At 36.7% G+C, this 15,020-nt stretch overlaps 1 protein-coding gene across 1 annotated transcript in view; it reads right to left on the bottom strand.

The window, feature by feature from the left end:
* Window positions 1–296: 296 nt before the first annotated feature.
* The window catches only part of BIRC6 (baculoviral IAP repeat containing 6), a gene marked incomplete at its 3' end in the record, with an annotated part of 95,893 nt that continues 81,169 nt past the window's right edge, over window positions 297–15,020 (bottom strand). The window contains exons 46-54 of the mRNA XM_010283892.1: window positions 12,025–12,200; window positions 11,372–11,468; window positions 10,993–11,187; window positions 8,919–9,119; window positions 8,025–8,304; window positions 5,775–6,031; window positions 4,481–4,589; window positions 3,752–3,973; window positions 297–1,077 (exon numbers count right to left, since the gene is read on the bottom strand). Coding sequence (XP_010282194.1) covers window positions 297–1,077; window positions 3,752–3,973; window positions 4,481–4,589; window positions 5,775–6,031; window positions 8,025–8,304; window positions 8,919–9,119; window positions 10,993–11,187; window positions 11,372–11,468; window positions 12,025–12,200 — 2,318 coding nt within the window. The remainder of the gene's footprint in view (window positions 1,078–3,751; window positions 3,974–4,480; window positions 4,590–5,774; window positions 6,032–8,024; window positions 8,305–8,918; window positions 9,120–10,992; window positions 11,188–11,371; window positions 11,469–12,024; window positions 12,201–15,020) is intronic.

Below are 15,020 nucleotides of genomic sequence, written 5' to 3'. Positions count from 1 at the left end.
TATAAAAAAAAGGGTGTGTGTATATATATATACTATATATATATAGTATTTTGGTCTAAAGTTTATTCCTCTAAACTAAGAGGAATACAAATCTGTACATAGGACTGGACAGACAAGCCAAAACATTTTTATGCTTTTCAATGTCAGACCAACAAGCTAACAATACAAAACTTTTCCAGTCAATGACAGCTTAGAAAAATTTTCTTTTAAAGAAAGCTAAAAAAAAAGTAAAAAAACGTTTTAAAAGTTGGCTGTAGTTATTAATAAAGAAAACTTTTTTTTTTTTTCTCTCTCACCTGTGCCATAAGTCTCTGGTTATTAGGATGGCAAGAAATGCACTGTAAAAAGAAAGCAACTGTTGCATTTTCAATTGCTGTCCGCTGCTGAGTGGTCAACCCTGCTGTTACAGTTGAAGAAAGCAAGCTAGATCTTGCACTGGTCTGTTGTGCTGTCACATTGTGTCCTCCAGAAGTAGCACCAGAATGGCACAACAGAAATAAAAGTGCTGTCCACAATGGATTGACTTCAGAGCCACCCAACCAATCCTTCATCATGTGGCTGTTGCCAACTTCTGTCAAAAACCTGAGAACAGGAGCAACCAGGTCTGCCGTGATAGGCATTTTATTAAAGTGCTGTGGAACATGATGCCTCCTGAGCCTGTCCTGGGTGATATCCATTGATTGTGCAGTGCAGTCAGAGCTAGAAGTATGGTTAAAGCAAAAACTAGCAAGACTTCTTACAAGCAGTGAAGGCAAACCTGAGTCCAGTAATTGCTTGATAGCTTCAGGAGACTGAGATGAAGCAGCAAGAGTAGCCAGGTGAGACTCTGTTAGTGCAAGAGGGGCTTGTGCGTTTTTAGAGTCATCTGTTAAGGATGAACTAAGGTCCTGCTTTTTGCTGTCATCAGTCATGGACAGTCTGTGCTGACACTGCATTGGAGGAGGAGTGATACCCATCCATCCCATGAGTAAGGAAAAATAATTTGGGTGGATGTGGCACATTGAGCAAAGCAAACTATCAACAGCTTTCTTCAAAACCATGTTGCAGGGAAGAGACATGGACCAGTTAAAGAGTGACCTGTAGAAGACAGAAAATCATGTCAGCACATAGTTTGCCACTCACAGTCCCTTTTCTTCATTAGTTCATAAAACATGTTTCTACATTTACAATTACCTATTGTAGAAGCTGTTGTAAAACACACCGAGCTGAGCTTGAAAGCCTCATTTGGATCACAGTATCAGCAAGACATTCATTACCCAAAAGGCACTCCTCAACCCTATGTTTAAATTTCTTTCATCATACTGTATTTAAAATAGAAATAAGCTGACTTTTTTTTGGCATGCTGCACATGAAAGACAGGATTTCAGTCTTTTGACAGTTGTCACACAATTCATGCGTTTTTGAGCCAACTGCAACCCCTCTGTGCTTTCAGCTCCTCAGTCTGCAGCTACTAGGATCACACACACTCATTTACATAAAGCTCTCTTAATCCTTTGTAAGAACTTAAAGTATTTTAACACATTTCCAAAAATTTTAAAAATTTGTTTTATTAGAGTTCTACCTAAAGATGTTACCAAAAAATTGAATGCAGCAACAATGTTGTTGGTTGAATGACTGTTACCCTTGCTATCCTTACTCAACCTGAACTTCGGACATGAGTTAACAACAGAATTATTCCTCAGAGATATTCAAATTCCACCTATTTTTGAAGTCACTTCCATCCAAATACTAAGTGCTTGAACTCTAATCCAAGGCACATGAATGCAAAAGCTCCCATTATTCAGCTTAAATTTCAGAAGTGGTATTTTTAAAACAGAGAAATCGTAATTTCTTCATACAGACTCGTTCAGAGTAGGTGAAGTATTTTACAAAAAAACCCCCACAATTTTCTGAACTGCATTCACAGTACCATGACACCCTACGTAAGTTACATTATCTTAACCTTTACATACACAGGTGAACACACACTTTGTTCCATTTCAATGTTAAGTTTTTAAATAAGTTTGGATATAAAACCATATATCACATTCCCATTTGAAGACAATGATTGTTTTTCTGTCTTCTGGATGGAAATGTTATTCTATGTTTAGTCTAAGGGACTCTAAGAGTCTAGAACAGAACATGGGTCTAACCAAAAGTTAGCTTTATCACCAGTCTAGTGAATGGCTGATAAAAAACCCTCTTCAAGACGGGGACGTTGAAGAAGTCATCTCAGTGATCAAACAACCCGTAACTTTGGGAAAACAGTCACAATTTCCCAAAGTCCACATGTAATAAAGTTACACTTAAGCTCTTCTCCAACTATATATTCACACAATCTTTCTGCCAAAAATTTTGGGCTAAGTTAATGCTCTATGAAAAATAAGATTATTTTCCAAGTAGATATTTAAAGATAACTAAGGAATAAATTAGTATTCACTGGCCCAAGCAGAAGTATTGAAAAGGAGGGTGGGGATGATGGGAAAATATATCCAAGAGAAAAGTTAAAATATCACATGAAGGAGAAATGAGGAGTTATAGCTAGAATCAATGAAAATATTTCAAAGTTAAAATATCAAAGAGGATGAAGATTACACGAGAAGTTATTTTTATTAGAAGAATTATTTACCCTTATAAGTCTGACAACAATCCTTCTACATTTATTAAAAATCTATTTTATAATTTGCTCCAGACACTGGCTGATATGAATTATAGATTGATTTGGCAGGACGTAGAGGAACAGGGCTACATTGCAACATGCATACACAAACTAGGTACAATAGTTTTATTAGTATTCCTTCATTTCATCCTGTGATGAAAACAATACACTCTCCTCCAAAAGACAGGAATTCAGTTGTGAAACCCTCTTTTATATTTTTATAAATCTAAATGGGTAATCCATTTTAGGAAGTCTATTTTTATTAAAGTTCTTCCTTTTCAAATGTTAAAATTGTTAAAACCCATCCTGAAAATGTATTTCTGTTAAAATGTATTCCTGAAAGGATTAATTGACCTGCAATTTAAAATCCTTAAGTTGATTCCCAAAAGGAACAAGCTCATTTTGCATTAAGAATTATTTATTATGACAATATCACTGAAGTGTCTTTGGAAATGATCTAGCTTGTAGTCATGTACCTAAAGACCATCATGTTGCACTAGGTGACCTTTTCTTTAAAAAGGATGAACTTTTCTTCAAAAATCGAGCAACATGCAGCAAATTCATAGTTCAAGATTCACTCAAGATTTTATGCTTTGTTTCTTTCAAATCAGACTATGGCTGGAACAAAAGTGGTGATTCCAAAAAAACAATCCCCCACCCCCCCAGCTCTTAGCTATCAGTTATAGATACCATGAATAATAAAATAATGTTTCTATAATAGGATACTAATTAAGATCATGATTTACAGGTGAAAATTACTGCAAACAATTTCGACAAGAACAACTCAGTTATCCATTCACACACACACCCAAAAAAATCCCATGCAATAGTTTACCTTTCACATATGTTCAAATATATACATGGATTTGCTGTTTTGTTTTGGATTTTTGTTTTTAAACACAATTATACCTGGAATATGTTAAGTGCAGGTTTGTGTTTAGAAGTACAAAACTACCTGTTTAGATATCTTTAAGAATTCACTCTATCAATTAGCTTCAGGGATGACAATTTCCGTTAGTATTTCACAATGAGCACACTTCAAGTCATATCATTTCAGTGAACAAAATAATTCAGTTATAAAAAGGATGTAGTGCAAAACTTTGCTTTACTTACTCAAACAGTTCTCTGTCCAGCAACGCTGGTAAATCATATTCAACAAGCAATTCGTAACTATGCCACAAAATTGCTGCTACACAATGCAAATGGGAAGGAGATGGCATCAAAAGACCATACTCTCTTGTTGAGCTATTTGGACAAATATAGCTGACCCGGCCACTTTTTTTCATAGCTGCAACTCTTGCAGAATCGCTGACCCATTTCAGCAATGCTTGAATTCTGGAAGGCAAGATGATGTAGAACATTATAAAGGGTCAAAGAAACTCTCAAAACCAAATTAGCTTGCTGTCTTTTAGTAATCTCAATTACACATTTATCTCTTCCTCTGAGGCAAAGTTCAAGAGTGAGATCAAACCCCGTTTTCTCAAGACTTAGATCACTAACGGGAAAAATTAGTTAAAAACACTTATCTTGGAAAGCCAAATGTAATCTTTCTTTCTACAGAGAAAGAAAACATAGCAGGTATCTTGAGTTCTGAATATTTCAGAGAAAAGTCAGTTGAACACTGAAAGTTCTAATCACATTTGTAAGAGCAAAAAAAGGAGGACAGCATTCTCTGCCAAGGATGCAACGGGCTAGGAGGGAAAGGTGGAAAGCTTCTTCACATTTCTGCTACCTGATAACAATCAGATTTTTAAAAGGTCTGTTTTTCTGCAGTAACACCAAGCCACTATTTAGCAGATTATTTTTTTATGTATTTCCACATGAGAAGCCAAATAACATTACCTATCTTTTGTTCCAGGGTCTTGAGTTGTTCCAAGCTGATAAAGAATGTCTATTGTGGAGTCAGAAGAGAGACCATTTAATCTTCCAAACAGTAAAGGGCTATTCAGATCTTGCCGCATTAAAAAAAAAAAGGGGGGGGGAATAATAGAAGTACTTACATATGTATTTTTTTAAAAGTACTAATGAAATTATTATAGAATTGCAATATTAACATTGAATTGAGTTTTGCCAGTAACATAAGAATGCAATTCTCATACACACCACTATCTCAAATCTGTGCATTTTGTATGTTCAATACAGTCAATGTTCAGCCTTACTGTAAAAGGAAAAATCATTGCAACATTCATCAGATACAGGACTTAAACCTTTAACTAGTAGGATTTTCTTCCATATATTCCAAAAGACATGACTAATTCCAATAGAGCTGTCAAACCTCTTGCTTCATAGAAGAAAACATTTATTTCAAAATGGAAGCTTATTTAACTCCAATTTCCATCAATGGGATTAATGCCGAGGATTGCAGAGGATTCCTATTTATCTTCTTCTCACTGTGTTTGTGTCCTGCCCTGTAGGAAACTACTCTCTTATCTAACAGCATTCCAGCAAAAGACAGTAGGCTACACTGAAATGTTAACTCATTTATGGAAAAATAAATCATGGAAGCCATTTTGAAAAGAGTGTTTTCTGTTAGTGTCAGCAACTTCAAAACAGGAAAAACATGAATTCAGTTTTCATTCACTGAAAAGCCACAAAAGAGCAAAGCAAAGTGGTATGGAATCATAAACACAAAACCCCCCTAGTGCATTAACAGAAGAGCTACTGCAAAATTTCCCCTGTGGGACACAGACCAGTTGTTTGAGTGTCTTGATTATGTGCCTCCACCTGTAAATATTTTCAATGTTATACTGTCCTACAGACTATTACTGCCCAAATGTTGGTGCATTTGTTCTCCTTAACACTACTCATGGATGCTCTTTATTTTGAAACATCTAGACATAGTATCTGTGGTAAGATGTGCTTACAATATATTGCATGTTCTGCTCTTGTGTCTTCGAAACATTCACCTTGTTATCTATTCTACACAAAAACCAAAACAAACCTGGTTGCACTGCTTTACTGTTGTAGAACTACCCACATGCAAAGATTGTGATATTTAGAAGCATAACAAACCGCAACGGCAAGTTCTGGCAACCCAAATTCAGAATCAGAAAGTAACATGCAAACACACTATATTTGTACATTTATACAAGCAACATTTTTAAGCAACAACTGAAAAGAAAAACATTGCACTCACCTGCAGGATCACTCCCTGATGCTGAGCAGTTTCTTAGCAGAATGTCAATCAATTTTAGGCCTATTCTGGTGGACTGAAGCCCAATTTTTACAAGCACAGCCTCAATGTTTGGAGAATGCATACCACAGTAAGGTGACATCAGTAAAGCAGCACATGTCTGCAACAGATTAGCAGTGGGTGCTGCAGCACTAGCCATCATTCCTTCTAAATCACTTATGTGAGTGAGGCAGTGGTGTAATAATCTTAACCATCCAATACTGAAAAGGAAAACATGAAAATGAGCTCATGTATAACTTTCTTATTATTTTATTTTGCATCTAACACATAACTACCTGCATTAGATTCTAGGACAAGTACTGCAGAAAACTGCTGTGACATGATCAGACACCATCTGAGAAAAGCAAATTAAAATAACTGAATTTAAGACCAAAATGTAATATACATTAGTAATGCTGTTGTAATCATTGGCTTAATGTTGTAAGAAAGGACAGGTTCATGTGTACGAAAAGTTAAGAGCCTGCAAGTTTTAGTAATAAAGTTTCTCAAGATTTCTTTATTCACATATGTATTTCTTCCAACAGGGCCAACCTATTGGGGGGAAGGTGGAAGGGAAGGTGTTTATACAGGGGGAAGGTAGCAGGGAGGGTGTGTTGGTTTGTTTAATTGGTTTTTTTTAAAACATTAGAAGGAGCTGGCCAAAACATAAATGTGAAACATGAAACAGGACACTCCCTCACTTATGAATAAATGCAATGGTGCCTATTTAAGGTCAAGATTCTGCAATAGTTGGTTGGCATTAAAATTATACACCCAAACAGTTTCCCTGATTTTAAAAACTTTTAGGGTCATACACATCTGCAATAAATTACAGTGAACCTGTGTGCTTAAAAAGCACACAGAAAAAGTGAGGAAATTAAAAATGTGTTAGCCACTGTATTTCCCCCATTTCTCTCTTATTCTTTGCATACAAACCTTAAATGAAGTTTACACTTCTATTTTAGGAATAATTTACTCCTAAATATTTATCACTTCAGAAAAAACCAAGCTTTCTGTTATGTCTAAAACAAAATTGTATCGCAATTTATTGACTATATCTATCATATTACTACCACTACTTTATTGAGACACTTACTAAACTAAGCTGAAAGCCACAATAAAACACTTCAAGACATGAAGAATGTACACTCATCTTCTTTCTTTAGATACTGATTATTTTTGTGTGATTTTAAGATAAGCTTTTTTGAAGTACAAATATAGCAATCGTAGAATTTGTCTATGAAAATTTACTTCACTGCTATTGAAGATCAAAGACCAATTTCAGTTATACAGCTTTTATCAAATGTACACTGGACAGTATTCATACGTTCTCCGAATTTACTTACTCTCTTTGACATTTTTTGCACCAAAGAAGAAAGGTTTTTAAGACTTTCTCCTGCTCTTTTATGAATTTGAAAAACGTTAAGGTTCCAAGATGAAATATTTCAGAGTAATGAATTTTTGCAATTTAGTAAGCTTAATTTCAGAACCAGGAAATCTCAAAAATTCACTCATTAAATTAAATTCAAAGTTGGAAAACTTTAAGTCTTTTTTGGTTTTAATCCTTAAGGGTTTACTTATTTTCATTTTAAAAATTAGTACGAAACTCAAGATGCTACCTAACCAAATAAAACCTTTCAAAAAGAAATCTTGCTGATATGCCAGAATCACAACTACATTCAGTTCCTATTTCACAAATGTTTGCAAACAGCAGTATTAGATATGACTTCCATAAAACATCCCGTTGTCCTGTTTCTATTCCTGCTCCAATACTTATGCAACTCTCTTGACTTCAGTAGGGATAAGAAATATGTTGCTACTTCAATTTTTCTGACAACTGCCTACCCATTAAAAACACAGAATACAACTCTGAATGCTTTCCCATCCTTTGTACTCTTACACCATTGCAGAGATGAAACACACCCTTTTATATATGCAGATTAAGCATGCTACCAAACAAGTGAGACGTACTGCTTATATTTGCCTTCTGAGGAAAAAAAAAAAGGAAAAAGGCAAAAAAAAAAAAGAAAAGAAAAAAGGCAAGTTTTCTAAGGTATTTGAAACATTCTGCGAATGTTAAAATTCAACTACAAAAACAGGTACCCTTTCAGTTTGCTACCGAAAGATCTGACTCAAAGCAGAAAACATCATTAAAAGAGACAAAAGCATGAACTGGCACAAACATGCCTCTGGCCATTGACACTAGAAGTTTACCTTGTTTTAGAGACTTGATCCTCTGAGGGAAGGAAAGGATTATTGACAGTTGCAGACGAGGTGTTTCCGAAGGCCGTGAGGCCTAACAGTTTGATCTGAGAGAGGCCTAGCGTACTGGCATCCCGAGGGCGATGGAGACGGAGGCAGACAGCTGAGGCAACTTCAGCTTTTACCAGCTGGATTTTTATATACGTGAGACCACTTGTTATAACAGGAGTTGACAAAGGTAACATATTGACACCATCTGCACTTATTTCAACAGATACTGATGAAGGGCAAGCTACAGAGTAAGATAAGAAGGTTTAATACTATTAAAATTCAAACCAGTACAGATCTTTGAAGTGTTAAACATGTATCCCTCTTAAAACATACAGAACAAGATGGTTGAAATGATCTCGGGCAAACACTACTACAGAACTGCAGCTGGAATATTTGACCTGTGCGATGCTATATGTTTAAATGCATATGCATTTTGATATATGGTGTACACAGTTTATTTCAAAGACTTAAGATGAAGAAAAGTCATGTCAGTGTAAATGCCACGTGTTCCTGTAGCAGAGCTATGACAATAAGAGCTGAAGATCTCGTACTTTACTCCAACCACCACACAGAACCATTTTGCTTGAAGACCCTGACCAGTATTTCATGAAAAGTTTCACAAGTTTTTTGTCATATTTAAAGTTAACACCACAAAACATGGACTGAGATAGACGAAATCAAGCAGAGGCAGAGCCTTCCAATTCTCAAGGAAAGCAGAATTAACAAGCTTTTCAACTTTTTACAGCTATTCAGACAACCTGCAGCTTTAGTTCCTCTGACTGCACTTTTTGTACCATTTCTAAATCCTGCCCTTTGAATTTTCAAACTGGCATCAGTGTCAGTGAATCTACTTACTCGCCAGAGAGGCCAGGTGAGGCTGGATGTGGATCTCCTTGAGCAGCACAGCTGCGGGAAGGTGAATCGTGAGGTCACACCAAGCTTCCTCAGGTAAAAATATGTACGACCACGCAGCAGACCGAGCTCGTCTGTGGGGAGGAGTAGCCTGTAACAGCACTTCAGCAGGTTGGGCAGTGGGACTGCTTGAGGTGATGGAACCTTCAAAACCAGCACCATTAACATCAATTATTAATATTTATTAATAAAATACAGGTTAATTTACAACCTGAACTGTGGAAAACACTTTTTTTTTCTTATCTCACCTGGTCCAGCTTATTGATAACAATCCATGTGTAATAATGACAACTGCTGAGATATTTTTTTTTTATTCAGGTTATTTTACAACAGGTAGTTTACATATTCATATGCATGTGCTTGAAAATTTGCTAGGGAGACCCTTGCTACCAAAATCCTAAACTTTCCATCAAGAGAAAGATTTTGTTCATTACAAAACCAAACTAACCAAAAAGGTGCAGGTTGAACACTGTACTTAGAACTTGAACTTAGTTAGTCGATAGTTAACATAATGAAGGGTTTAAAGGTTTAAATAATATGATGATAACATAAACGACTTTACAACCAAAATCTGCAAACTTTGTTCTCCAAAAAGGTTTGTTTCACATAAAAACCTTTTTCTAAAAAAGACATCAGAATCAAAAAAAAACCCAGATCACAGCAGCTGCTTATTTTTCTCATCTTAACATGAGTTAAGAATGAACTCAGAAGATAGAGGCTATGTCTTCTTTAGCAAATAGTATGGCACAACAAGACCAGATCTGTGCGATTCAAACTACAGGTACTCGGGGTATTTTACTTTAAAGTAGCTCTAGCCTGGCCCCATGACTGAATGCCTAGTAGGAGCTGGAGGTGAATTCCTGGACACATTTTGATAGACTTTCATCCCAAATTAATCGAGTTCGTCTCTCAGAGAACACTGTATGATAAGAATCAGAGTGTAGTAAGTGAGGACAACCAGAACGTTAATTTCAAAAGCATACTCCTGACTGAAAGCAAAATATTAAGACAGATGCACTCACAGCAGAACATCAAGAATTGCAGCACTTCGCAAGCTGGGAGATAAGGCGTGCAAGAACCCACCACCATACATGCTTAGGATTTACTACTTAAAGTAATCAAGCACCAACGTTTACAGGATTGTTAAATTTACCTTTTAGGAATTTGTGAAGAACAATGTAGATTTCTAACAAACCCCTATTCTGTCAAATAAACTTTTTTTGTTTAATTTCATTATTTTTTACACTCTTAAATTTGAATGACAGGACTGAATAGATTTCTCTCTTGCCTGACAATCTTCCCAGAAATTTAAAAAATAATCCTTTCTTTCTCCCCTCGTGACAGTGAGGCACACTGTATGAACACATTCATGGGCTACATTAGGCTAGTGAGCAGCAACAGAAAACATTAAGACACTAGTAGTGAAGAGGAGCCTTTGTAAGATATAAGAGTACCTCCACATGTTAAAAACACATGCATTTTAGTTAAGTGGCAGCCATTGTATTGATACCAAAACAGCATTGCAATTCTAACAAACGTTCACGCAGGCAACATCGGAGCAATTGGGTGCATGTGTGAGAGCAGCATCAGCAATATCGGCCCTACGCTCCAGCTTCCGACCTAGCTCAGGCTCATTCTGTGTCATTGAGCTTTGCTATGCTTCTGTAACAGCTCCATCAAATCTGATGTGCCTTAAGTGAAATCAGCGAGTCTTTGTCTGTGGCATTGGAACTGGCTAGCCCCTGACCTAGGGAGAAGGAGCCCACCCTTGATGCATGACTACATCAGATACAGATCATTCCCCTTCTTTCTTTCCCCTATCCACGCAAGCTCTTACTACCTGTGGAGGAGGGGTTAACCTCCTTCCCCAACATCTTGAAACACCAGCAACCCCTCTGTTTAGAAGATTTAATAGTACTGCAACATCTGACACTATCACAGTATTTTTTTGTTAAGAATTTGATTAATATCCACTGGTGATCTGAATATTTATGTAGGAGAAAGAAGTATTACTTACCCAAAGGTGCAAAATTGTGAATTCCTTCTGCATTATCAGGCTCAGAAGCTAGCACTCGAGCTTTCAAACTGCTGTCTGTTGCTTTGGTGGGACCAGAATCAAGAAATTTCATAATAGTTGAAACCATACTTCTTGCTGTGTTAACAATAGCTCTTGTGCTCGTTACCATGTTGTTACAAATAAGCTGAACACCACCTGTGTATAACCGGGGGGTGGGGGGTGGAGAACACTGTTCAGAAGCCTGCAATAGATTCTAAGCAAGCAATGGCCTATTTAGTAAATTTGGTCCTCCAAACATGTATCTGTATTTTTTCTTTAAGTGCCAAAGAATCTACAATAAACCTTTTACTCGACGCAGCTAAAGAAAAGACATTCTTACCCATATCATGGAAGGCCTTCAGTGCCTCACTTGTATCCAACACTCGTAAAATGAACCAGAGCAGTGGCTCAGATAACTGACAAGTGGCGAGAGAACCCTAGAAGAAAAAGTTAAGAAATACATTTCCATGCAAAATTAATGACAGAAATATGCATTTGTCTGCTCTTTTAGTACACAAAAACCCCAGAGAGGAAATGTCTCCCTAATTGACCCCTCTAGCACAAAACAGCAGTATCATGCTCCATATGGTTCATTCCTATGTAGAGAAAGTCTTTGTGGCAAGGAAAAGATCAAGCTACTAGGGTAAGCAGCTGAAGGGAAATAAGAATATTGAGTATTTAAAATACCCACTAATATGAACACAATAAATGTGTTTCCCACGTGAACATAATAAAACATTCAATTCACCCTCAAGCTTTTAGCCAGGAACATTCATGGAAATGTCAAAATGTCCTTACAGAAACTCTCTCTTTCTCCCTCCACCATGGCAACAGAGGGAGGCTTCTGAACTTCAGCACCAAAGTGAAGTGAGGTTGGAAAAATGTTAACATTTCTTTTATATAGCACTGGTTCAGTTTTCTGAGCTTATTATAGGTTACAGTATCAACTAACCTAAAATTCCCTTGAAGCACAGCAGACCTAAGGGAACTTACTTGTCTTCCCATGTACCCACAGGCCATGTAGGTAAGAATTGGCTGAAGCATCACTTGCACTGTTGTTGCTTTTTTACTAAGTGTTGTCAGGATAGTGAACAACCCATCTCCAACTGATATTGCATCTAAGCCACCATGAAAGTTTTCATGTTTAGTAAGATGTAAGCCACTGGCACCTTAATGAAAACAGAAACACAGTTCAAAAGTGAGAAGCTGAGACCTAACAAACCATTACAGCACATAAGAGAACTCAAGGATATTTAAATTTCTTTTCTGTTAAATGTTCTCATGGATTTTACAAACTAGAAATGGGCCAGTTTTCAGGATCATATAAATTACTATTAGTGTTCCCAGATCCTTGCTACCTTCTTTACTGTACAAATAGGAAAACTTGACTCAGGAAGTCAGGGAATTTAAATCCAATTTTAGATAGGACTGTACAAATGACTGTAATTAGTGAAGGAAACACAAGGAAATTCCAGAAGGATTGGAATCACTCCTAGCCAGAAGCAACTAACAAGTATTTAAATTTTTTTTCAGAAGATAATAGAAGCGCACTTGTGCAGCCAAAAAAACCCAGAACCATTTAACAAATATACTTCTATCAGAAATACCTCTCCCAGAATTCTCCCTCTTAGTGTTATGGCTCAGGATTTATTCACGAGGATTTACTGAATGTCAATAATCAGCAATATTGATTACACATTGCTGAAATTGAGGATGGAAAGCAAGGAAGAGATTACCTCCATAAATACGACTGTCTTACAAAGTGTATGACATCAATCTGGAAGAGCTTTTAAAAGTGTTTAGATTTGAGTGGGGGGAATGGATGAAACACTCCTGTTCCATTTAAAGAAACTGGAGTTATACTAACAAATGGTTAAAAAAATATGTGTTCAAGTGATCTTTGGAACATGCTTTAGAGAAACATTCTGTCAAGAGAACTGACAGCTGCAGGACTTTAATCACCTTCAAGCTATCAAGAACAAAAATACAGAGAGGCTCTGGATGCATGGAGACAGACAGAGAAAGAAAAGTCATAAGACAGTCTCTGCATGATCTAGAAAAGTTAAATGGAATGAATGATGGAGCTGAAGCCAGCTAAGGTGGGTTTGCTGTGAAGACTTTGAGGGAGGGAGAAGGTAGGATCAAGAGGGGAATACTGTTACTTGTATGATTTTCATAGTCTGTCATTGGCAAAGCATAAAAAACTAATAAAATAGATAAAATGGTCATAAAAGAAAATGCAACAAATGTTTTAACTTTATGTGACAAGTGCCTTACTCAAGGCCATCCTGGCTCCTGACCAGCTGGCTTGCCAGGTATAGTAAATTAAGATTATTAGCATAAATTTTGACACCAGAGCCACTACTTAGTCATGCACATCTGCAGACGTCTTCTTGTGTATCTTTCCTGTGTCCCTAGCATGCTGCACTAGCTATTACACGTTTACTACTATGTGCTGATAGCTGATTTTTGGATCACATATAACCTTGGCTGCAGTCTTGGAGAAATGTTTTGTGCATAGAAATTGTCTGGAGAGAGCTTAATACAGTTCTTCATGAAGGAACTAAAACCACAAACAGCCGTGTTCTATCTTCCCAAAATACACATACAAATTAGTTTCAATAACCTGTATTAAAAGACCTTGGGAGGAATAATCCACTGAAAGGATCAGCTGGCCCAGTATCCGGAATTCAATGAAAAACTTTTTGAAACAACACTATCTTTCCAAATTGCCTTTTTAAATATGCAAAACAACTGCTGGACAGAAACCGATGGTTTAGAAAGACAAAGTTGAGGAGAAGAATTTTTGAATTTCACCCCAAAGAAACACATACTGAGCATAAATCATCATTCCCAGAACAAACTACTTTCAGTGTTCATAGCGTATTTGCAATATGACACCAACTACCCAGAGTAAAGGAGGAGACGTTCTGGAATTAATTTCAGGAAGGTTTCAACAGCACTATACAGGCTTGTCAAATCCTGCTTGCTGTTTGATTTGACTACTGGAGGTTACTGCTTTTTCTTCAATTGCCAAAATGAATGACCAATCTACCATTCACGTGCTCTCATCCAAAAAGTATACTGTTTTCTGATAATAACATTGGTTAACAGTTTTACAGCTGCTTAAAAGTGACAGAAAAGGCCAGAGGTACTTTCTTCGAAACAAGAGAATCGCTATAAAAAGAACAAAATTTTACAACTATTATGCTTGAAATGGAGTGCAAGCTCTTTGCCTATCCTCCTGCAAAATGTTTTTCCAGTTTTGCACATGCAGTAACATTCATTGTATTCCAGTCATTTTTTTAATTTGTGCAAATAAACTCTATGCTATCATCATCGCTCACAAAAAAGTCGCAAAGATAATCTCTCTGAGAAAATGCACTTTAGGTACACGTCTGATAAACAGCAACTTTGCTGTGCTAAGTATCATCAGCTTCCTCATTTGATCATAGCAGGAAGATCCCACCCACAAATATATCACTGGAACTCCCAGAACATGATGTTAATGAGATTTCTGGTAAAACAGAGGAATAGAAGAGTTTATGTATTCTGTGCAAAGGCCACAATTATAATTTGTCTTTTTCAGAAACAATTTTAAAAAAAAGAAGGAAAATAATGCAATACACAGAGAACAATGGAGGTAATGTGTCTATAGTACAAACTGAAGACTAATCCTAATCCATGCACAGAAGCATGGGATGGGCACAGACTGAAATACAGAAAATTGTATTTAAATGTAAGAAAAAGGCTCTTCTACTTTATGAATAATTGAACATTGTAACAGGTTGCCCAGAGTGGTTGTGGAGTTTCCACCCTTGGGGAATTAAAAACCCAACTGGATAAGGTACTTGGCAATCTGCTCCCTGAGGCAGGCTCTGAGTTGACCCTACTTTGTGCAAGGAGGTTGGACTAAACAATCTCCACAGGTTCCTTTCAACATCAACCATTCTGAGATTCAGCAAATTCAAATGCCAAACACATTCCTG

Source organism: Phaethon lepturus, unplaced genomic scaffold, assembly GCF_000687285.1.
Source record: "Phaethon lepturus isolate BGI_N335 unplaced genomic scaffold, ASM68728v1 scaffold48513, whole genome shotgun sequence".
Lineage (NCBI taxonomy): Eukaryota > Metazoa > Chordata > Aves > Phaethontiformes > Phaethontidae > Phaethon > Phaethon lepturus.
Note: the sequence above shows the minus strand (reverse complement) of the source record. Positions and strands in the feature narration are given on the sequence as shown.